Here is a 26,180-nt window from a genome sequence, read left to right on the forward strand (position 1 = left end):
AAAATAGAGAAAAGGCCTTGGTTTTTATATTATGTTAAACATTTCTCAGTTTTATGGACATGTCTTTCTCGTGTGCTTCAATATCTGTAGGACTGTTACTCTGTTTATTCTCTCTCTCTCTCTCTTTTTTTTTTTTTTTGAGACAGTCTCACTCTGTTCCCCCAGCTAGAGTGCTGTGGCGTTAGCCTAGCTCATAGCAACCTCAAACTCCTGGGCTCAAGCAATCCTCTTGCCTCAGCCTCCCAAGTAGCTGGGACTACAGGCATGTGCCACCATGCCCAGCTGTATGTATGTGTGTGTGTGTGTGTGTGTATTTTTGTTTTTTAGGTATGCAGCTAATTTCTTTCTTTCTTTTTTTTTTTCTTTAGTGGAGTCGGGGTCTCACTCTTGCTCAGGCTAGTCTCAAACTCTTGAGCTCAAACGATCATCCCACCTCAGTCTCCCAGAGTGCTAGGATTACAGGCATGAGCCACCATGCCCAGCCTATTCTCATTTTTTGAAAAAAAATTGGGAATTGATTAGAATCTTTTTCAGGCATTAATTCTTCAAAAATTTTTTTCTTTCCTCTCTCATTCTTACCTCTCTTTCTGAGATTCAAGTTTTCCCCCCCTGTTATTTGTGTTTAAATGAGATGGCATTTTCCATAAAACTTTTAGAGGGGGAAGGGTGGACAGGCTAGCTTTCCTAACTTTGTGGCTCTAGGACTCCTCCTCCTCTGTTGTTATATGGTATTCAGAAATATACTTCTGGAGAACCTTTTCTCTTCTACTTTTCCTACTTTTATCTATACCAGGAGGTTTGTTTTTTTTTTTAATCTTCTGTGCTTTTAGTATTTTGGGCCAGATAATCTTTGCCGTGGAGGAGTTGTCCTGTGCATTGTAGAATGTTCATTGACATCATTTCTGGCTTTTATGCCAGTAGGTAGATTCCCTCCTCCTACCCATTTTGATAGCCAAAAATGTTTCCAGACATTGTTATATGCCCCGTGGAAGTCAGAATCATTCTAGAACTTTCCTTTGCCACTGTGGCCCTGTACTGCCTAGATTAGCTTTTTCTTCCTGGCAGTTTCTGCTTGGTACATTCCTTTGTTTTTGTCATTTAGCTCTGAGATTTCTTATTTTTCTGTGACTGCTTGCATTTACTTATGAATCGTAGCCTGTGAAGCTCCTTGCCAGTTTTGGCTGCTGTTTCACATCTAGTTGGACCCCTCAGTTTGTGGGCTTGAGGTAAAAGGTAGTACCTATAGGCAATTTGATTTCTGGGTATTCTGGTTTTAGGACTAAAATCCCATTCCCTTTCCTCTTACTGTTTTTGATACCATGTGGGTCTTGCTGTATTGATGTTTGGCTCTAACCACTCACGAGGGAAAATTATGTCTTTTATTTCCAAGTTGCTCAGAATGCCTCTGATTTCTTAAAATGAATATTTTGAATGTGATAAAAGAAAATGTTTTAAATGATGGGTGATACTTTTGCCTGGTGATGACTATGTGGAAGTCCTAGAGAGGGAGAGATTGAAAATACAAGAGTGAGACCGAAAAACTAATGGAGGTATTTGTGCCATTAAGGTGACCAAAAGGCTTGGATACAAAATTATTAGTAGAGGGATTAGCTTTGAACAGGGGAAGAGAGGATAGTTTGTCTCACAGGAGAAATAAAGAGATGAGATTTCATTCAGATATGTTAATTTGTAGGTCTGTGGTTAGGCGGCTGAGGAATATCACATCTGGTATTCTCAATTTTGTTAGTAAACTTTAATGTGAGGTTATCTGCTTGAGAAAGTGAGATAAGTTCAGAGGATTTGAGGAAGGTAGTAAAGATTTTGGAATGGTATGGTGAAAATCAGGAGCAATATCTAACCAGAGACTTGGAAGTAATTGTTGAGTGTTGCTAAGGGCCAACCTTGGACTGACCGTTAGACTATAAGTTTGAAAGACTCCAATTTTGTGGTTTAATTTTTTTCAGTTTTATCTCATAATAGCTTAGATGTGAGAGCAGAGATGGTGGTTTTTGTATTGATTTAAGATTAGGATTGAGTAGGACAGGTACTAGAACATGACAACGGGATATTGTTGCTGAGGCATGGGTATGCATTGTGGGATATAGATTGCATATGGAAGGAAATCACACCATTTAGGTACTAATGGATTGAGAGAAAAGGGAGGGAGGATTCGAGGCAATCTAGATTTCTCTATACCCTGAGCCTACGTATAAAGGGGAATTAAAAAGTCAGTGTTAAACAGGAGATTGAAGCCAATGGTATTTTGCAATTTAAAATTTCAGAGCTAGAGCAGTTATAGTTTATTGTAAAGACACATTATAGCTGTAGTACTATACACTGATGAAAAATATTGGAGTAAAAAAGTTCAGAAATGGAGTATGTTGTGATGTGTAGCCCGTTACAGATAATCACCTATGGTGATGGCAGGAGTTGGGCTGGAGGGGAAAGCATGTGAACCAGATCATAGTAGATAAACAGGGTGGTCAGTAGATGCTAACATGAAGTTAGGGTTCAGGGTAGCATTATAAAAATGGAGAAGGAGGGTAGTTTGCATGACATAGAAGACCACTGGACTTCTAAAGTCTGTTTTATTTGTTATTGCTGAGTGAACACCAGGGCTTGGGAAAACTTCTTTAAAGGGCCAGATAGTAACTATTTTAGGCTTTGCTTCTCACATGTGGTTTCTTTTGAAACTTATTTATTTGTTTGCTTTTATAATTCTATAAAAATGTAAAAACTAGTCTTTGCTCATGGGCCGTACAAAAACAGTAACCAAGGGTCGTACTTTGCTGACCCATGGATTGTGCTAGTTATGAGTTATCTGTGATTAAACTTTAAAAGTGGCTTGTAAGTAATGTTTTACTTTGTAAAATTTGTATGTAGTTTTTCAAACCATTCCCCTACCTGTACTTGAGTAACAATAGCTTCATATTGGAAAGTGTTATGAAGATAATATATATTTGTTTTAAAAAGACTGTCAGTAGAATTGATTTATTCTTCTCAGTATGATAATTATTTTTACATTTCTGAACAAAACTTTTATCCTTTTCTGGCGGTGGATTCAAGCTGAGTCAGCAGATACTGGAGTTATTTGAAACATGTCAGCAGCAAATAAGTGATTTAAAGAAGAAAGAACTCTGTCGAACAGAGCTGCAAAGAGAAATTCAACTGTTATTTCCACGTATGTTTCCCTATTTTGCATGCCCTTTATTTATATGTATTCCAATTTTACATTTTAAATAATCTTATAAAATTTTTCTGTTTTCTCTAGAAAGCAGACTTTTTTTGGTTGGATCCTCTTTAAATGGATTTGGTACCCGGAGCAGTGATGGTGATTTATGCCTTGTTGTTAAGGAAGAACCAGTAAGTAAGGAAACATTTATTCCAAGTATGTGTCTCGTGTTAAGTCAGTTAAGAAATTTTATATAAAAATCATTGAGGAAAAGAACTTGCTTTGTTGTAATTACTTCTTTGGATTTTCTCTTTACCATAATTCCAGGAAACCCAGGAATTGCTTCTTTTTCTTTTAAGGCATGTGCACAATAAGCGTAATAGGAACTATCAGTTCTAAGTTTTTAAAGTGAGATGGCTTCACTATGTGTTTTTAAGGAACTCTGTTTTGAAACATCATTGGGTTGGATGTGATACCAGCTTGCAGCAGAGAAGAAATGCATGTGGCAATATTATCTTCTTGATATATTTCCTTTCCATGTGAATTCATAGTGATTCTATTTTTAATCTTTTTTTCCCCCTTGAAAATGCTATGATGTTTGGGAGTTTTATTTTGGGGGAAAACAGAAAGATTTCACTGAAATTTAAAATAAGACTATTGTGATTTATTAAATATATTTTCCTCTGATATTTGGACTTTATTTTTTTCTTTTTCTTTAGCAACCAAATTGTGTTATTTAATAACACAATTTGAATATCCCTTATCTGAAATGCATGGGACCAGACGTGTTTTGGATTTCGGATTTTTAAATATTTGCATTGTACTTACTGGCTGAGCATCCCTAACTTGAAATTTGAAATGCTCCAGTGAGCATTTTCTTTGAGCATCATGTCAGCACTCAAAAATTTTCAGATTTTGAATTTCGGAGCTTTTCGGATTTCAGATTGTGAAATTAGGGATACTCAATTTGTATTATGTTTATTTGAATTTCCTGTTAACTGATACCTTTGTGTATTCCTTAATACCATAATAATTGGTGTTTATTATGCTGACTGAAGCAGCCTCTATAAGATACTGAGGTGTCTTTTGAACTACTGAAGATTAGATTAAGTTCAGTATAATTTTAATGTGCCTCATTATGTTTTATATCTTCAAAAATACAAAAAAGTCAGTTGAATGGTAGTATATATTTTTACTATTCATATTATTCCACTAACAAAAATAACATCTAGTTATTGCAAATCAGAGTAAGATTTATTCCAGGAAAGAAACTCTTACATTTTTCTAGTCTTTGGACTCATGTACAGGAGAGGCTTTAAAAAAACTCTAAAATTATGGACAGGGTAGAGAACACATTCTACACCGCACCCCCATCCTCAGATAGAATAGACAAGAGTTTTTATTAACTTTCTCATGCAATTGGATTACACTTAGGTACATCCCCCTAGTCTTCCAGTTTTATTCACATGTCTAAATTGTTGTCACAGCTTACACTCAAACTGAAGCACCACGGATATAAACCTGTCCTTAAATAGTTTACTGTTTAGATTAGGGAAATAAAACATGTTACAGAAAATTTAAATTCTTTTTATTTTTGTTGAAGAAGATTGCTCTTTATACTGAAGGAAAAATGCCATATATGCTGTTTCAGAATTTCTTAAAAAACTATACTTTAAATTTAAAATCACAAATTGATTTAGAAAAGTAGATTTGAAAGATAGCATTAAAAATTGACTTTTTCTATAATGTAATTAAATGTATATTGAAAAATAACTCCAAAAAAAGTGTACCTTGTATGTTTTCTTTTGGTTGAGATACTTTAAGAAAATGAAACACTAAGCTTAGAAAAGATAATGAAAAAACACTTTATTTTTAACTTTTCAGTATTTTTTTCAGGTAAATCAGAAGACTGAAGCACGGCATATACTGACCTTAGTCCATAAACACTTCTGTACTAGACTTTGTAAGTCTGACATGCCTCAAGTTCATATGTCATCTGACATAACTATTTATTTAAAATGTCTCTCACTTTATTTTCTGGTAAGAATTGTTTATTCTGGTCAGGATAGGTATAATGTGGATCCTTTTTTCCAAATGGATTCCTTTTAACTTTTGATTAAAAGGAAGAGTGACCATTTATTCAACAAATCTGTATTGAACTTACTTGCAAAATATCCCACTGAATGCATTGGGGGATTCGAAACTAAAGTTTTAGTTCTTTCTCGCAAAAGGTTATAGACTGTTAGAGAAATTAAGGCATGAATATAAATATATTTAATGCAAAGTATCTGTGAAAAGCCAAAAGAGTGATACAGATAATCTCCTTTATGTAAGAGAGAGAGAAATGAATCCGTTTTGCTATGAAGTGCATCTTTACTTGTTTTAAAAATATGATCACTGAACAGGAGGCCCAAAAATGTTAACTCCAAAGAAAGAAAAATTGTTGAGTTAGGCAATTTTATTGTAAGATTTTACTCTTTGAATAAACTGACTCTAAACAGATTTTAATCCATATGTTAAGCCATCTCAAATAATTTTTTAAACTTTTACAGAATGTTGTAGAAAGTTGAAGCCACACTGTGTGATATTAGAAAGACATTTGTTCATTTGTTTAACAGATACTTATTATGCACCAAGCTTTGAGCTGGAAAATACAAATCAAGTAACCATTTACTGCCCTTGAACAACTTATATCTATTGTAGGGGAGAAATAAATCAAATGATTTATTTCAGCCAACTTAAAATTTCACATCTGTAAAATAAAAGAGTAATTCATACCTTAAGTGGATTTTTAATAGCTACTATTAGAAATCATAAAAAACTAAAAATGGAAGAGACCTCAGAGATCATCTAATTCAAATGAAGGGTTTTTCCCCCTTTTGGTTATTGTTTTTAATAGTTGAAGAGACTGATCAATGCGTTCGGTAACATGCCTGGAGCATAGTTTGTTGATGTCAGATCCTGCACTTGTTATTTAAAACTTTTAACTATAATCTTATTTTTCCTTGAACCTCACTGAATTCCTGCACATATATTTTATTTTAAAGCTTGATATATTTTATAATTTTGATAGTGAAAACATTATAACATAATTTTCAGGTTTAAAAAAATTTTCTGTAGTTACAAATTAAAAAATTGCTCATTTTGTGATTTCTTTATTATACATTTCTGTATTTTCCTAATTTTCCACAATGAACATTAATCTCAACTCAAAAAATTTTTCAAAAGTTTGATGGAATAAAAAAATATGTATATATGTATTTCCTTTGTAGAGATCATACTTAAGTGAATGTGTCTCAGCCCATGTATCATGTTGCAAAGCATTTCTACATTTAAGACTCACTGTAATACTTATTCTGTGCCATTGGTCTAGGTATTTTTTTGCTCTCATAATGCTCTGATGAATTTCTTTGTAGATACTATTAGATATTAAACCATATTTCTGAAAATAACCTTAAAATAAAGCCTCCAAATGGTAGGGTAAGGGATTACTGGACCCTCTAGTCTTAGAAGAATTCAATAGTGTCCTCACTTATTTTCTTGCCTTATTAAAGACAACATTTTGTTAAATTGTTTTAGCTTAGTAAAATACTACTTTTAAGAAATGTGCCTTGGGAACACTGTGAATTTGGGAAACATTTCCATATATCGACATTATCTTTTATCCTTCAGCCGGCTACATTGAGAGACCTCAGCTGATTCGAGCAAAAGTGCCAATTGTGAAGTTCAGGGATAAAGTCAGGTAAATAATTATGAATTCTCTTTATTCAGTTGCTTTTAGATCATATTTAGATAGCCATCTGATGTAGACAATCAAGAAGTGTATGTTATAGCAGACAGCTTATCTTCAGTTTTTAGAAATCACTTGACTTAGTATTTGAAATGATTTTTAAAAATAGAACAATTCTTTCTCATGTTTAACTGTACTTAGTTATTCTGCTTGACATTTTGAGTATTTGAGACTATTCAATTTAAGAATATATACATATTTATATTTTAGATTTTTAAATGATTCCTTGCTTTTTGGAAATGTAGTGCATTCTCAAGAATATAGCTTAAGGTCTGTTGTAATATAATTATGATTAAACAAGTTATGTTTCATTTTAATGAAAGATACATATAATACCTAGAGTAATAAATATAAAAGAAAAACAGGAAGATATACTTAACACTTGTTCTATTCAAAACTTACATTCATCTATATATTCTACCAGCTTTGGTTCTCAATTTCTTATAGGCTCTGGTATTAGGATCTTTCATATAATATCTGACTATAAAATGTAAATAGGTGTTGATTATTTTATTAGTGAAAAAAGATTTGCAATTATTTTCTAAAAATGAGATTGTGATAAATCAGGTTTATCTAGCCCAGTTTTACAAAAGTAATACTTAAAATTATACATATAAACACACAGAGTTGATCCTTATTATTCGAGGATTCCATATTTACAAATTCACCTACTTGCTAAAATTTTTTTGTAGCTTGCCCGTGTCAGTATTCATATGCTTTGGTGGTCGTTCTTGGATATATAACACAGAGTGGCACAAATTTTGAATTGCCCAGTATCATGTTCCCAGCTGAGATAGGATGAGGTGATACTCTGCCTTCTTGTTTCAGCTTTCTACTGCAAACAAATATCCCTCTCATAGTCTCATTATTGCCGTATTTTTCACATTCTGTGCTTTTTTGCTGTTTAGAATGGCCTCCAAGCATAGTGCTGAGGTATTGTCTAATATCTCCCAGTGCAAGAAAACTGTGATGTGCCCTGTGGAGAAAATGTATGTTAGATAGGCTTTTTTCAAGCATGAGTTACAGTGCTCTTGGCCATGAGTTCACTGTTAATGAATCAGCTGTACGTATTAAATAAAATGTCTTTAAACAGAGATACAGCATTAAACAAGGTTATGTATTGATCAAACAAACCTTCATGCCTGGTTGAAGCCTTCCTTTTCCTTCATCTTAACATCCATCAAATCTATAAATATTTATTGAATTTCTGCCAAGTAGATAGTGTTAAGAGTTTCCTAAAACACAAAGATACAAGATATATAGGGAGATAAACATTAAAGTTATTGTAATATTAGCTAATTATAATTGTTTTTAATAATGTATGGTTGTAGTCATAGTTACATAAATAGTTTTATTCTTTTTCTATTTAAGATTGTTATACAAACTTTTTTTGTTGTTAAGTGTTCTTTATAAGTACTATTTCATAATTCTCCATATAAACCATAAAAAAAAAAAACCCCAAAACCGGCTGGGTATGGTGGCTCATGACTGTAATACTAACACTGGGAGGCTGAGATGGGAGGATTGCTTGAGGCCAACAATTTGAGACCAGTCTGAGCAAGAGTGAGATGCTGTCTTTACAAAAAAACTGAAAAATTAGCTGGTCACGCATGCCTGTACTCCATGTACTTGAGCTACTCTGGAGGGTGAGGCAGGAGGATTGCTTGAGCCCAGGATTTCAAGGCTGCAGTGAGCTATAATGAGGTCACTGCACTTCACTCCAGCTTGAGCAACAGAGTGAGACCCTGTCTCAAAACAAAACAAAAAAATAAAATAAAATAAAACTTCTACTCCTAACACCTAGACATAACTGAGGTTAACATTTTGGTATATGTCAGCACTATAAGTTTTGGATTTTGGAACAACAAAACAAAACGCTTTGGTATAAACTATTCAGTCTCTTTTTTGTGCCTATGAACGCATAAGAGTTTTTAAAAGTAAAATCGAGATCATGTATTTTCACTTAACCATATCTCATGAACACTTGCTTATATCATTAAATATTCTGTGTAGTTTTTTAAATGGCTTTATTGTATTTCATTGAATGAATAAATTATTAACTGTTCCCTATGTTTAAATATTTGGTTTGTTTCTAGTTTTTAGGTAATAAAAATAAACATTTATCAAGTCTCTATTTTAGACAGTCATTTCATAGAAAAATTTAGTGTTCAGAAGTTGGACCTCATAGTATATTGGTATAAGTGGAACTGACATATAAAATAATCTTTCCTTTTGTTTATGGGGTTAGCCATTCTTTATAGAGCCCATCATTATTGCCTATTTTCTGAGTTGTGAATTGCATATTTTTGCTTTCAAAGAAACATCTCTTCTGTTATGTGTTTGAGTATTCTAGCTCTTCCCAGATACCAGTAGGTAAATTTGACATATAATTTTCCAGCCCTCTTAGAGGGAATCTATTGTGAGATGGAGCTTTTTATTTTTCCCCTTGTATTTTGTTTGGCCCTTTATTCCTATTGTTTTAAGGTATATGATGCTATAGTTCCAAATTATTCAAGAATATATAACTGAGGTAACTTGCTCAGAAGTGTTTTTGGTCACATAATTTTATCTGAAAAGGATTATAAGATTTAAAAAGTTCCTTTGTTTGGGGTAGTTGGAGCCTTACCACCATGTTCCTGTTACTGATCTTTCAACAATAATCCTATTTTATGGTTTTAATACATCCCAAATCACATTAAAATGATAAATTGAGTATGTAGTAATTGTTATTTCTGAGTGCCTCATTTTAAAATCAGATCTGTGGCGTTTTGACCCATGCTATTTTGCATCATTGGATAGATGGACATCAATTTAGTGATTAGGGAGGGAGTTTATTTGTACTTGAGCTAAAGTGGGTTTTTTTTTGTTTGTTTTTGTTTTTTTAACAGTTGTGTGGAGTTTGACTTGAATGTAAACAACATTGTTGGAATAAGGAACACATTCCTTCTCAGAACTTACGCATACCGTAAGTTTTTGCTTGGTTTCTAATTAATTTTCAGCTTCTGTTTTTTCTTTATTCTTTATTCCTTTTGAAAGATGTTTGTAGTAAATAGTGACATCTTGTTAGTTGTGTTTAAGTATAATGTGTTTTATTATTTGCATATGTTGTCACACTAAAATCATATACTACTATAGTTATAGGTAAATCGAGTGCATTTAAATAGTTGATAATTTTTCAAAGGTAACTAAGGAAAGTTTTAGAAGTAAGACACATTTATGGTGAACACAGTGTTTAATACACAGGAAGGCAATGTTCTTTTTTTGGCATGGAGTTGGGAAATGATATAAACTTTTAAAGAAACTGTAATATCTTCTTATCATTTTTAAGTTTTAATTTTACTTTCAGTTGAAAACCGAGTTCGTCCATTAGTGCTGGTGATTAAGAAGTGGGCAAGTCACCATCAGATAAATGATGCCAGTCGTGGTACTTTAAACAGCTATAGTCTTGTATTGATGGTTTTGCACTATTTACAAAGTAAGTATAAATAGTTTTTTCCCAATTTTTGAAAGTGAAATACAGTTAAACTTCATTATGGTGTTTTCCCTATTTGCCCTATATTTAAGTAGCATTGTAGTGAAAAGTTTTTTGTAAGATCTATAAAGCCATATTTCATATTTTGTTGATTTGAACAAATATTTTAGGAATGTTATTCCCTGGAAAACATTATGAAGAAGTTTCACTTTGTTTTTATTTTTTGACAGTTATTCTGTAGCCACTCCTGTATTCAAAGAACTTTTATCACTGTATTGTGGACTCATTATCTTGAGGCAGACGAATGTTCAGAAGGCCTATAAAAATAAGCTCAAGCACCATTCATCACATTTTTTATTTTTCATTTGAGATAAGAATTATGATTTTCCTGATGATAAAAGAAACTTTTAATCTCTTTCAGCTGCTCTCCATGTCTAGATTTTATCTTTAGAGGACTGTTGTGTCAGATTGGTCCCTGGATTTTTATTAAATCCACGTAGCCATTGTTTATGAGACCATTCTGGTAAAAACCATACTTTTGTGTCATGCATGGTGACAAACAGTAATAAGTGAACCCTTGTAATTGGGTCATTCATAAGATGAGTGTGAGAATTTTTACTGTATTGAAAGTTCCCTAGAAATGTAGGACAGACTGACCAGATCTGATTGGAACTTGTACTTTCATATTTAATAATCTTATGTACATAATAATCTAAGAAGTAACAGTCAAACCATTTTATACATTCTGCTCAGCTGGACTCTAAGAGTTGTTAAAGATGGATACATATACTCTTTTGTAGTTATTAGACCAGTGGTCTGAGTTTCTGAATGACTGACCGACTGCCCAACTGAATCTGTATCTGGTGGCATGAAGATTGAGTGAAAGATTTGATGCTAATGTAGTAGAAGACCATTTACTAGAATGTTTCCATCCTGATCTGTTCTGGGCTGATGTTATTTCCACAGTTTAGAATGTGTTTCCAAAGATTATAGTAATGGGAAAAAACATATTAGCATATATAATACTCATTTCTTAATTCTGTGAAGATTTATTAAATACTTACCAAGTAAATCCTAGGTATTACTCTAGGATATGGGAATATAGCAGTGAACAAAATAGAAAAATAATTATTTTCTTCATGAAGCTTACATTTTTGACATGTAAAAATTTAACATTTCCATAGCTGTCACCTACTAAAACATGAATTATTAAATAACTCATGGATTACTAATAAAATGTGATCTTTTTACTACCATTGTGTGAATTGAGCTGATAGAGCACCATCAGCATATCATATGCTCTGTAACAAATATTACAATGCAGTCATTTTAAAAAATACCTATTTAAAAATGTCCTTTTATTGCATCAATCGATGCTTTTTGTATTTAGATTCTGAGAGTGATAACAGAGATAATGTTAGCAATTTTGGAAAGGCAGTAGAAAGATCAGAGTTTGGAAAGTTGAGATGATTTGGTGCCCTTTGTAGTAGTGTTTCTATACTGAAGCTACTGGGAACCAGAAATGGAAAAGGCACACTATCCTTGGTAGGTCAATTGGAATTCTTCAGACTTGGGGATTACAGTTTTGTCTAACGAATAATTACTGGGAGATTGCTTCTTTGCATAGGCATTGGAGGGATGATGCCCAAATTGAGAATTTATTTATAGTGAGTGACTTCTGCTAATAGGAGGATAGAAGTAGTTAGGGACAAAAGAAAAGATTGTTCTACCAGTGCCTTCACAAAGAACAGTTCAGAGGTGAGATGGGTTGTCAGGAATTCTCTATTTTGTTTCAGAAATATTGTTTAAAATAACAGTTAAAATGTAGTGATATTAAAATAGTTATATAGACAATCTTGAAAATACACTAAAAGTGGAAAGAGAAAAATAAACTTCCCATGTATTTCCATACCCAAAGATTGTTAATGTTAATATTTGTTTTATTCCAGCTTTTGTTTTCTTTGCAGGGGTTTTAAAATGTTTATCTAGCCACACATTAAATGCCAAGTTCAGTTCTTTTAATTCCAACGTTTTTGGACAAATGAATAACTATAATTGGTATTTTTTTTTCCTCTGTAAAAACATGGTCTTCTTAAGTAAATAGTGTTTTTACATCTTCTTTTACTTGTACATTATGGCATGGCTTTTAGATTTCAAGGAATATTTAAATGTCAAAAAAATAGAACTAGAGTTTTTGTTAAGTATCAGAATCAAACAATTGCTACTGATTCCTACCATAACTTCATAAAAGATGGTACATATTAACACCAAAAAAGTAAGGAAACAATCTCAGAATAACTGATAGACCATCCCCAAACAGTATAATTGTTACCTGCCCCCACAACCTCTGAAACAGAGAGACAAACAGACAGACACACACACACACACACTTTTATTTTCTCAGTTTATCAGTTTAGGAAACTTTGCTCTATAGTGGGGAATTTTGTGAGCATTTTCTCATATTTATGAAACTAGACTTCCAGCTGGTTCCTAAGAAAATCTTGATTTTTTACCTATAGGTGCATCTTCACCCCTCCTTTGCCTAGAGATAGGGTGCCATTATTGACCAAAGTGTTTATGTTAATGTTCTTAATTTTTCTAAGATGTCAGCCATTCTCTCCTTGCTCATCAAAGCAATTGGTATTCTGCATTCTTGACAGAATATAATGTTAAACTCTGTTTCTATGTTTTAATCAAAATTTAGTTGTAAAATATTTTATAACATGTATTACAGATGTGGGGTTAATATCCTTAAAAAATCAGTTTTAGGCCATGATGCTAATTTTATTTAAAAACAGTAACTGTGTGTTGTGTATATGTATACAAATGCTGAAAAGATATGTGCCAGTATTTTAGCAGGGGTTATGTATGGACAGTTGGATTTGTTTTCTTTATACTTGTAGATGTTTTATAGTATATATTAAATAAGAAATATATTTACCTTTGAATGATAGAATCAAATGAATTGTTTTGACTTATCAAGAGAGACTTGAAATCATTTAAATGGACCAGCGTTTTATTAATCAGTCATCACAGGTTTAATATAATTTTCCTCTTTATTGTTAAAATGTTTAAAGCTAATCTTAACACAGGTATTTTTTATTGCTGGCAAGTCTTGATACATACTGGTTTGATGATCTGTTTGCTCCTCTAAAAGGATTTGAAACATGCAACTGACTATTTTAGATACTACTTTATGTGTCACTAATCATTTTTTGTCCAGTTTTATGGTTCAGTCTGAAACATATATTACATTTGGTTTTTTAAAAATGAACTCTGTCCCCTTGTGTGTTGCAGTTCACTTTTATTAAAAATTGAATAGATAAGAATTTCTAAAATATATACAAAATATAAAGAATAATATAGCCTGCATGTACCACAATTCAGTCAGTGACTATTCATAATTTTAGTAGCGATTTAAAAATTAGATTTTACTAAAGCATTTAACACACATAAACATCCAGAATATGTACCCTATTTCTCCATTCTTACTGGCTTCGTTAAAACTTTAATTTGATTGACTTCTTTAGAAAAATGTAAGTGCCCCTGTATGATTTTGCAAGCAAGTTAAAATTTTAAATGTTAGTATTTTGCCAGTGTAATGAAATCATATTAAAATTTGGTATAGATTTTGTTAAACATATTTTTGACAACGTGGTCCCATTTATTGAGGTGGTTTGTAACTTAATGACACTATAATCAGCTGTTTCTAGGTCTTTCTTGAAGGACCTCAGCTACCTAGAGCTAATTTGTAACTCTCTACTGGCATATTGAGGCTACTCCTCCCTAGAAGAAATTAGAATGATTAAAATCGGTAGTTGCTTTTCTTGGCAGTATCACATTACTATGAGGGGAAAGGGCATACAAGAGCCTGCAAAGTGTATTGAGCAGTTCCAGCTCTGCCATAAACAATTAGTTTTTGTGATTTGGGTCATGTTATTTGTGCCTCTGTGATCTTAATATTCTCATCTGTAACATAAACAGTTAGATTAAGTGACCTTTAAGTTTTTATTTAACTTACGAAATGCTTTAATATCTTTTCTGCCATGAACAGAGGTGGAAACAGGTCCTCTATATGTAGAAAGGTTAAAAAGATTAAGGCATTTCCTGAAATAAATTTTAATAGTCAATAATAGACTACGTGTACTTGAAAAGACGGCTGATCAAAGCATGAGGGGAAAAACCTATTGAGAAGAGATTTTAATGACACTCTTTAAGAGTTAATGATAAAGGCAAAATTATTCATTGGTTAGAAATAATAACATTAATGAACTTCATGGAATATTTACCATATTCCCAGGTACAGAACTATCTGGTAGGCCTTTTTTTTTTTTTGAGACAGAGTCTCGCTGTATTGCCCAGGCTAGAGTGAGTGCTGTGGCGTCAGCCTAGCTCACAGCAACCTCAAACTCTTGGGCTTAAGCGATCCTTCTGCCTCAGCCTCCGGAGTAGCTGGGACTTGGGACTAGAGGCACACGCCACCATGCCCGACTAATTTTTTCTCTCTGTATATATTTTTTAGTTGTCCAATTAATTTCTTTCTATTTTTAGTAGAGACAGGGTCTCTCACTTGCTCAGGCTGGTTTCAAACTCCTGACTTTGAGCCATCCTCCCACCTCAGCCTCCCAGAGTGCTAAGATTATAGGTGTGGAGCCACCACACCTGGCCTGGCCTTTTAAAATTGTCCTTGCATTTTCATAATTAATGGTTGCTTAGTACTATTGAAAATCAGCTTTTTTTTTTTTTTTTGTATTTGTTTTGGAGACAGTCATCTTGCTCTGTCACTGTAGCTAGAGTGCAGTGGTGTCATCATTACTCACTGCAATCTCAGACTCCTGGGCTCAGGTAATCCTCCTGCTTCAGCTTCATGGGTAGCTGAGACTAGAGGTGTGTACCACCATGCCTAGCTATATTTTCTATTTTTTGTAGAGCTGGGATCTCGCTTTTGTTCAGGCTGGTCTGGAATTCCTGACCTTAAGCTATCCTCCCACCTCAGCCTCCCGGAGTGCTAGGATTACAGGCGTCAGCTACTGCTCCCAGCCAATCTGCTTTTTTAATAGTTGAATTTTTGATAAATCAGTATAAAAAGTTTATGGGTATAAATTTGTGAGTTCCTGATCAGCAAGTCTTCATCTGAACTGCAGCAAAGTAAAATCTTATAGATATACTTGAGGCATTACTGGAATAATGAGTTTTCTTTCTTTCTTTGTTTCTTTTCTCCCTCCCCTCCCTTAATTTGCTATTGAGAAAGAAATTTAAAATTGAACCTATCGTCCAAAATTCTGAAGTCAGAATAGGTGATATAGCTAGATTATATAGCTAGATTGTTTCAGAATTTACATTGCTTTGAATAAAGTTAAACATTTAAATTACTGAACTCTTTGAGATTAGTATCAGGACAGTGTTAATAGTAACTGCCATAGTATGCTAATTGTTTCTCTAATGACTAGTGTTTAGAAATCTTGCCGGTTGTAAGACAAAGAATTAACTGAATAATATCCCTGCTTCCAAATTGCTTAGTTCTAGAAAGGCTCTTTTGTCCATTGAAAAATCCTTAACCAGTGGTTAGTATTTGTTTTTCTCTCCTAGCATTCTAGTTATGCTTTTAGAATGAGATAAAATTTCTTTATTCTAGTTCTCTATAATCTTTATTAATCCTTTTATAATAATTTAAATGTACTGGTGTGTTTAATGGGAAAGAAATTCAGGTTTTTAAGTCAATTAATTTCTAATAAGATTTTCCAGTTTGTTCTTGCTATGCAAACAGAAGTGAAAAAGAGAAAAAGAAAAAAAAAAGATTTTCCAGTTTGACTTTTGTATTAAAACTATAAGAAAGCCATTAAAAAGTGTAATATAAATGTAGAGACATTTAGAATTAAAGTGACTGGGGCTTGAGTTTACTTGGAGGGTCTTCTGGAATTTTGAGCATTTGAATGCCTGGGGGTAGGGGGTAGAAATATTTTGTACTTCTTAAAAGTTATTCTGGTAAGTAATGAGTGAGTTTTTCCTCCTAATATTTTTAGTCATATACTGAAAATGTACAGGCTATCACAGAATTTTATTCCAGTTTTCAACTTGGAGATAAAGCATGATACAGAAGAGAAATTTAAATAAAGCATCCTACTTTATACTAAGTAGTAGGAATTTATACCCTGGCAATTATAGTTGGAGACTGTGTAAGTTGGTCATAATGATTGATTACATGTACATGGATGTATTCCAGAAGTCACTTTAAAAGTTTTTGCCAAATAACAAATTAAAAGTGAATTAAATATTCTTTGTTATTGAGTTTATTTAGTTATATATAATGTATTTCTAATACTTAAGTACAAAGCATATCATATTATAATACATTTGGTTTCTCTAATATTAAAGAAATCTTGAAAATGTATTACTTGCAGTTTACCATACTTGGGACATCATATTTTATAGTTACTTCTTATATTATGAATATTAGGCACTTTTTTATTAGGCACTTTGCTTTTTTATATTATTCCAGTTACGTTATAATGATGTGAAGTCACTGCTAATGCATTTAATGAGATTGGATTTGTTTAAAACTATTGAATGGTGAAGAATAACAAAAAATACGGTGATAACATGAGGATAGTGATTCCTTTGTGTGAAATTTTATTTTATAGCAGATTGTTGCAAATCTCCTGATTTAGATTTCTAACTTTTACTGAAGTGTTCTTTTAAAAAATGTATTAATGAAGTTGAAGATTTTCTTTCAGATTTTCTTTTATTCTATTTTATTTTATTTTTGCAGTACATCAATTTCTTGGTACTATTTAAGTTTTGATATTGTGGAAATTAAATAATAAATGACAATTATGATAGAACTGTTGTTCTCTCATAGTATCAGTGCACTTTACTTTTAAAATTATGTTTTTTGATAACTACTTCCATCTTAGCAGTGTCCGTTTAGTATCTGTAGAATAATCCTTGTCTTGCTTATTTTGTGTGTATGTCTGATGTTAGACCAGATGACATGTGTCCTTTTACTGATAGCCTATTATTATAAAACCATATAAGGAATTTTGGTTTACATAGAAGTATATAGTTTATTAAGAAAATCTTCAATTGTCAATTTTCATATATTTTAAGTTTGAATTTTTAGGGATTAGGGTTAATTTCATGAAATATATGAAAACTGTTGAATTTTTTAGCATAAACCCTTGTAGTCTCTTACCTGGGGTGTAGCTAACAAATTATTGCATTGTAAATTGAATCATGTGAATCACAGAAGCTTTAAACTTTTTCTTTTTATAGCCCTACCTGAACCCATCCTTCCATCCCTCCAAAAAATTTACCCAGTAAGTGTTTCTTATAAATTATTATAATACGTATTATGTCAAGTGTATGTACAACTATTATATGCAGTATTAATGTAAATATAAAAATAGTAAGGCTAAGTATGTGATAACATTTTCTGTACAGACTGGATGAAACATTGGCCACTAAAACATTTAAAATGTTTCATAAACTTTTCCAGAAAATTCTGATATTTATTTGGTAGAAATATTCTGATATTCTGTTTGGTAGAAAATTCTGATATTTGGTAGAATTTTTTTTGTATGATGCTCATGATTATCAATAATAGGAATTAAATATACTCAAGTTGGTCAAGGCCCATTTGGCCTTATTGTAGTTTTCTTCATATTATTTTAAAGTATAGTTTTATAGCATTTCTTTAGTTAGCAACTTAGAAATTTTTCAGCCCACTATATTTATACTTTGAAAAGCAGGGGGAAAAGAAGTTGAATAATCTTTTTACTTTCAATTGATTTTGCCAAATAATATACCAAAAGAGGTAACATTAGTATACTATTCTTGTCTGCATAATATTAAGAATCCTGCTGAAATTAATTGGAAACATTCAAGAAATGAAGTATGCCTACTAGAAAAAATTTAGCATATACTCAATTTGAGTTTAGAGAATCCTAAGTAATGTACATATTCATAATTTGTATGAATCCTTGTGTTTCTTTTTCAGTTTTCTTGTGTTCTTTCTCTAGAATTCTGTTGCGTTGTTTTATAGTCCCATTATTTCTGTTTTCCTCCATAGTCATCCTTGTTCCTGGTTTTATTTGGAAATAATATTTAAACTACTTGTTTAGAATGTTTGACCAATCTTCTGAAACCATATAAATTTTATCTGTTTCATGTACTTATAATAATAATAGCTATTTTGCTGTTTTCTAAACTTACTGAGTGGTCATATTATGGAGGAGAATGTAATAACCAACTTGGATGATGAGTTTTCAAGGAACTTAGTATATCACACAAAATATTATAAACATAGTTGACATAGAACACCAATTAAATATATTACTAATTTAATCTCTGATAATTAAGAAGAACTGATGTTCTTGTTTTTGACCAGCAGTTATTATTATAATACACACATGCAAGGTAATAGATAACAAAGGTTGGTTGTAATAGAGCCTTGCTGTAGTGAGGATCTCCCGTTTTCTGGAGGGTTATCTACTAGAAGAGACTGTGATAAGAACCTTTTGGCATCTATCTTTTCTTCCTCTTTTTAAAAACTAATTTCTGCTGTTATGAACTATTATAACGAGTTTCTAATATAGCTAAGGATTAGTCTTTATATTCTTTTAAACATTGTAAAAAAATGAAAGAATCAGAAAGTACAGAAATAGAAGTGACTTGAACTTTTTGCCTTATTCTTGAATGTTTTGCTCCCTCTATAAGGTATTGTTAGCTTATACTGAAAGGTCCAACACAATGGCTGTGTGTTTTATTTTATTCTCTCAACTTCTTTTTCTTTTTCTTTTTTTGAGACAGAGTCTTACTCTGTTGCCTGGGCTAGAGTGCCGTGACATCAGCCTAGCTCACAGCAACTTCAGACTCCTGGGCTCAAGCAATCCTTCTGCCTCAGCCTCCCGAGTAGCTGGGACTACAGGCATGCGCCACCATGCCCAGCTAATTTTTTTCTATATATTTTTAGTTGGCCAATTAATTTCTTTCTATTTTTTAATAGAGACGGGGTCTCGCTCTTGCTTAGGCTGGTCTCAAACTCCTGACCTTGAGCGATCTGCCCGCCTCAGCCTCCTGCACCTGGCCCCAACCTTATTTTTCTATGAGACCTAGGTTTCATTATAGAAAGAGATGTATATATTTTTCAGCATACAAAGAATCTAGTAGTTAGATTTATCATTAAAAGAATCCATTATTGTGTATTGAAAAATAGTTTTGCAGAAATCTCACTTGAAACTCTTCTTACTAATGTAAGATACTGGTGAAATATCAGTTTAATGAACAGTGGTTGGGGGCAGAAGTATTGCTTTTATAATAAGATACCCAGGTTCATATTAATGTATTCTAGTTTGAACAGCCTCATTTTCACTTCTGTTCGATTTTTTCTAATTTTTCTAATTACTCAGCTTTTCCCCATGTCATAGTCCTGACTTCTGTTCACCTTCACTATGACTGGCCTTATATTTTCCATCCTTGTTTTGCCAATAATCTTATTTCTATACCTGTAATGAGAAAACACGTTTAAATTAGCCCAGCCTCAGTGCCTTAAAAAATACTAATAGTGAGACCTGCTGGATTAGGAATGTCCCAATTTACATTCAGGTGTGGTTACATTTCCATTATAAGTATTTAAACCCCCTTACCTTTACTGTAAGGTTGACATTTTCATGGATAAGGACTTAACTACCTGCCTCTTATATAGGATTTTTTGTTTTATATGAAACTGAGTACTTCTTCAGTAGTCCAACTGATGGAGCAAGCAAATCAGCTTGTTTCTTATTACTAATAATAACCCTCATTTATTTAGTATCCATTATATGTTAGTACACTGTAAATTTCATACAATTTCATACAGTTTCTTTAATCCTGAACAAATAAACTTGCAAGGTATTAACCCTCTTTCACTGATAAAGAAACTAGGTCTTAGAAAGGTTGTATGATTGATCCAAGCTGTACTGGTCTTTTTCCCAATAATACTGTGTTCTTGGGGGAAGGCAAGAGTACAGTGGTATTCACTAACAGAGCATTTTATGTAATTTCTGTTGTTTTATGTATATCTGATTGTTCTCATACAGATATACTTTTATTTAAGGAAAGCAGATATGACAAAATTTCAGCTTGTATAAATAAGTTTGGGAATGACTTAAAATTTTATAGTAACACAAACAACTTTGCAGAGCAAGCCTCAGGTTCTTTTAAATTCTGAGCTAATATAAAGTAGGGTTTTATTTTTAAAACAACAGAAAGCAGTTTTGGAATGGAATAAATTTGTTGCCTAATACATTGTACTCTTTTTAGTAATTTTCTTATTTTCTCAAAATGTATGATAAAATATTTAAATATTTTAAAAGTTGGTATATTTCAATTCAGTTGTGATATTGAAAGTGAAAGAAAGGAATAAAAGGCTATAAACATCTATAAAAGCTGTATTATAGTATGGAATTATTACTACTTAATTTTTATTGATTTAAAAATTATGTAAGTGATAGAGGGCAGAGTATTTACTATTGAGTTAAATGAAGCTGAGAATGTTTAAATTTATAAACTGAGTTAAACTTATGAAGGGATCTTTATTTAATGCAAACATGTTATTATGAGGTTTAGCTAGATTTGTGTTAGGTAGAGTTATTAAGATAACTTATGTTTTTTAGTTATTTATTTCCTTCCCTAACAGTATCTTAGTACTCTAGGAAGCCATTTATGATAACAGAATAGAGATGTAAGAAAATAACTCTCTAAAGAATTCTCAGAATGTAGAGCTCTTTTGTGTAATTATATGTTAAAAAACACCTTAAGTTTTACATATATACATACATAGTTATGTACTACATAATGATGTTTTGGTCAGTGACAGACTGTATACGACAGAGGTCCCATAAGTGTGTAACAGAGCTGAAAAATTCCTTTTGCCTAGTTTTTACTGTACTAGTATCATTATTTTAGAATATACTCCTACTTATTTTAAAAGTTAACTATAAAATAGCCTTGTTGCTTGGCATGATGGTTCATCTTAGTAATTCCAGCTACTCAGGAGGCCGAGGCAGGAGGATTGCTCGAGGCCAGGGGTTTGAGAGTAGCCTAGGCAACATAGTGAGACCTTGTCTCTAAAAAAAAAAACAAACAAATAAAATTAGCTGGCATGGTATCATATGCCTGTGGTCCCAGGTACTTGGGAAGCTAAGCTGGGAGGATCACTTGAGCCTAGGAGTTGAAGCTGTAATGAGCTGTGATCATGCCACTGCACTTCAGCCTGGGCAACAGAGGAAGACTCTAAAAACAAAAAGAAAAAGAAAAACAAACAAAAAACAGCCTTAGGCAGATCCTTCAGTTGGTATTCCAGAAGAAGACATTGTTATCATAGGAGATGACAGCTCCATGTATATTATTGTCCTGGAAGACCTTCCAGTGGGACAGGAAGGTGGTGATATTGATCATCCTAACCCTGTGTAGGTCTAGGACGATGTGTGTATTTGTGTCTTAGTTTTTATGAAAGTTTAAAAGTAAAAATACAATAATTTTAAAGAAAAGACTTATAGATTAAGGAAATAAAATATTTGTGTATAGCTGTACAATGTGTGTTTTAAGCCAAGTGTCATTACAAAAGTTAAAAATTTTAGAAGTTTATAAAGTTAAAAAGGTATAATCTAAGATTAATTTATCATTGAAGAAAGATTTTTATATATATGTATAGATTTAGTGTAGTCTAAGTGTACTCTGCAGTATTTACAAAGTCTGTAGTAGTGTATGATAACCGTAGGCCTTCATATTCACTTACTACTCAATCACTGACTCACCCAGAGCAACTTCCAGTCCTGTAAGCAGCATTCGTGGTAAGTACTCTATATAGGTGTACCATTTTTTATCGTTTATACTGTATTTCTAGTATAACTTTTCTATGTTCAGATATCTTTAGATGCACAGATACTTACTATTGTGTTACAGTTGCCTACAGTATTCACTACAGTAACATGCTGTACAGATTTGTAGCCTAGAAGCAGCTGTGCTATATAGCCCAGGTGTGTAGTAGGCTATACCATCTAGATTTGTGTAAGCACACTCTGTGATGTTTGCACAATGACAAAATGACCTAATGAAGCATTTCTCAGGATATATCCCTGTCATTAAGTGATGTGTAACTGTATCGCTGTACCTTGGAGATACTGTGGGTTTGGTTCCAGACCACTGCAATAGAGCAAGTCATATGAATTTTTTTGTTTCCTAGTGCATATAAAGTTATATTTACACTGTCCTATAGCCTATTAAACGTGCAATAGCAATATATCTACAAAAAATAATACATATAACTCAATTTACCAATACTTTATTGCTAAAAAATGCTAACTATCATCTGAGCCTTCAGTGTGAATTGTAAGCTTTTTGCTGGTGGAGCGTCTTGCCTCCGTGTTGATAGCTATTGACTGACCTGTGTGGTGCTTGCTGAAGGTTTGGGTGGCTGTGGCAAATTCTTAAAGTAAGACAACAGTGAAGTTTGCCCCATCAGTTGACGACTCCTTTCACAAAAGATTTCTCTATAGCATGTGATGCTGTTTGATAGCATCTTAACCCAAAGTAGAAGTACTTTAAAAATTAGAGTCAGTCCTTTCAAACCCTGCTGCTGCTATATCAACTAAGTTTATATAATACTCTAAATACTTTGTTGTCATTTCAACAATGTTCACAAAATCTTCAACAGTAGATTCTATCCAGAGAAATGACTTTGTTTGCTCATGCATATGAGCAGACCCTCATCCATTAAAGTTTTATCAGATTGCTGTAATTCAGTCACATCTTCAGGCTCCATTTCTAATTCTGATGTGCTATTTCCACACATATTCAGTTATTTCTTCTATTAAAGTCTTAGACCCCTCAAAGTCATCAATAAGGGTTGGAATCAGCTTCTTCCAGACTCTTGTTAATGTTGATATTTTGACCTCCTCCCACGAATCATGAATGTTCTTAATTGGATCTAGAATGGTGAATCTTTTCCAGAAGATTTTCAGATGACTTTGTCCAACTACATCAGAGAACTCACTATCTATGGCAGCTATGGGCTTACAAAATATATTTCTTAAACTTCAAAGTTGAAATGACTCCTTGATGGATGGGCTGCAGAATGGATGTTGTGTTAGCATGCATGAAAACAACGTTAATCTCCTTGTACATCTTCATCCAGAGTTCTTGGGTGACCAAGTGCATTGTCAATGATCGGTGATATTTTGAAAGAAATCTTTTTCTGATCATTGAGTCTCAACAGTGAACTTAAAATATTCAGTAAACATGCTACAAACATATGTACTGTTGTCATCTGGGCTTTGTTGTTCCCTTTCTAGAGCACAGGCAGAGTAGCTTTAGCATAATTCTTAAGGGCCCTAGGATTTTCAAAATGGTGAATGAACATTGGCTTCAATTTAAAATCACCAGCTGTGTTAACCCCTAACAAGAGAGTCAGCCTGTCCTTTGAAGCCAGGCATTGACTTTTCCTCTTTAGCTATGAAAGACCTAGATGGCATCTTCCAATAGGAGGCTGTTTCGTCTACAATGAAAATCTGTTGTGCAGTGTTGCTACTTTCATCAGTTATCTTAGCTAGGTCTTCTGGATAATTTGTTGAAACTTCTACACCAGCACTTTCTGCTTCACCTTGTGCTTTTATGTTTCGGAAATAGCTTCTTTCCTTAAACTTTATAACCAACCTGTGCTAGCTTCAAACTTTTCTGTAGCTTCCTTACGTCTCTCAGCCTTCAATGAATTTAAGAGACTTAGGACCTAGCTCTGGGTTAGTTTTTGTCTTAAGGGAATGTGGTGGCTGGTTTGATCTTCTATCCAGACCACTAAAACTTTCTCCATATCAGCAATAAGACTCCTTTGCTTTCTTAATATTTGTGTATTCACTGGAGTAGCACTTGTAATTTTCTTCAAGAAATTTTCCTTTGCATTACAAACGTGGCTAACTGACGCAAGAGGCCTAGCTTTCAGCCTGTCTTGGCTTTCTGTGTGCCTTCCTTGCTAGGCCCAGTCATTTCTAGCTTTTGATTTAAAGTGAGGAATGTGTGACTTTTCCTTTCACTTGAATATTTAGAGACCATTGTAGGGTTATTAATCAGACTAACTTCAATATTGTGTCTCAAGGAGTAGAGAAATAGGGAAAGAGACACAGATAACGGTTGGTGGAACAATCAGAACATACAACATTTATTAAGTTTGCCATCTTATATGGATGTGGTTTGTGTCCCCCAAAACAATTAAAATAGTAATATCAAAGTTCACCATAACAGGTATAATAATAAAAAAATACTTGGAATATTGCAAGAACTACCAAAATGTGGACAGAGACACAAAGTGAGCACATGTTGTTGAAATAATGGTGATGATAGATTGCCTGATACAGGGTTGTCACACACCTTTAAATTGTAAAAAATACAATATCCACCTAGCACAATAAAGCCAAGTATAATAAAATGAGATATGCCTGTTGCCCCTCTATCTGTGGGCTACACATTCTTGAATTCAATCTAATGTGGATCAGAAATATTTGGGAGAAAACAATAAGTAATAACAATGCAACAATAAAAAATACAAATAAAAATACTGTGTAGCAACTGTTCACATAATGTTTATGTTAATTAGGTATTATAAATACCTAGATGCAAATATTTTGCCATTTTATATATAAGGAACTTTAGCATTCTTGGGGGCCCTGGAATCAGTTAGACCACCTCCCTGCCAGGATACCTAGGGATGACTGTACACACATATAACAACTTTTTTCCATTTTAAAATGCATATAATATGATGAAGGAATTAATTATCTAGGCTGTCCATGGTGGCTCATGACTGTATTCCTAGCACTTTGGGAGGCCTAAGGTAGGAAGATCTCTAGAGGCCAGGAGTTCGAGACCAGCCTGAACAACATAACAAGATGTAATCTCTACAAAAAACAAAAAAATTAGCTAGGCATGTTGGCGTGTGCTGTAGTCCCAGCTTCTGGTAAGGCTAAGGTGGGCAGATCCCTTGAGCCCAGGAGTTTGAGGTTACAGTGAGCTATGATCAGGCCACTGCATTCCAGTAGCCTGGGTGACAGAGGAATAATGATACCTGGCATATACTAAATAATAAGTCCTTATAACAATCCTATGAGTGCTTTCTTTTTCTTGTAAGTGAACAAGCTGTGAGGAAAGCTAGGTAACTTAAGTTCACACAGCTATTAAAAGGGCAATGTTTTAAGCATAGGTCTGACTTCAAAGCTCATGCTCTCAGCCACTTCATTATAGTACCTCTGCTTTATGTTAGATACTTAGGTTGATTTTAAGACTTTTAAAATCTACTAAAATAAGATATAATTTAAAAGAAATTTAATGATCAGTTTTTAACATATATCGCTAGATTAATGGTGACCTGCATGCAATTAAGAAAGCTTGGCAGGAACTTCAAGATATCACTCAGTTCTTTCTCTATTCAGGCAGAACTCTGTCTAAACATTCCATTTCAGTGTTCCTTTTCTTTGGAACTTTCCTCAACATTTATATCTATGGTTCAAGAATTCATACTGTTAGGAAATTATGCAACTTAAATTTGTTTGCCTGAAGATTGAAAGGGGTCATCTTTTTGTTTAAGCCTTATTATTTTAAAGAACAGTTATCAAATAGAAATTTAGCCAGTCTAACTTAATCCAGAAAGTGTTTAATCGTCCAAGTTTTAAACTTTGAAGGTAAAGTATGATATTATAGTATAGCTTTAGAAAAATGAT

The 26,180-nt window shown here is 33.0% G+C and overlaps 1 protein-coding gene across 4 annotated transcripts in view; it reads left to right on the plus strand.

Annotated features, from left to right (window-relative positions):
- TENT2 (terminal nucleotidyltransferase 2) overlaps positions 1–26,180 on the plus strand; it is a 64,892-nt gene that overhangs the window by 23,071 nt on the left and 15,641 nt on the right. For 3 of the 4 annotated variants that reach the window (XR_001154662.3, XM_012766778.3, XM_076008143.1), the window contains exons 6-12: positions 3,067–3,181; positions 3,272–3,363; positions 5,057–5,135; positions 6,845–6,914; positions 9,851–9,927; positions 10,309–10,437; positions 17,707–17,750. Coding sequence is in view for 3 of the 4 variants with exons in the window: in XM_012766778.3 (XP_012622232.1) it covers positions 3,067–3,181; positions 3,272–3,363; positions 5,057–5,135; positions 6,845–6,914; positions 9,851–9,927; positions 10,309–10,437; positions 17,707–17,750 (606 nt within the window). In the remaining variant the exon portion in view is untranslated. The remainder of the gene's footprint in view (positions 1–3,066; positions 3,182–3,271; positions 3,364–5,056; positions 5,136–6,844; positions 6,915–9,850; positions 9,928–10,308; positions 10,438–17,706; positions 17,751–26,180) is intronic. The other variant, XM_012766782.3, reaches the window with a different exon arrangement.

This window comes from Microcebus murinus, chromosome 11 (assembly GCF_040939455.1).
Source record: "Microcebus murinus isolate Inina chromosome 11, M.murinus_Inina_mat1.0, whole genome shotgun sequence".
NCBI lineage: Eukaryota > Metazoa > Chordata > Mammalia > Primates > Cheirogaleidae > Microcebus > Microcebus murinus.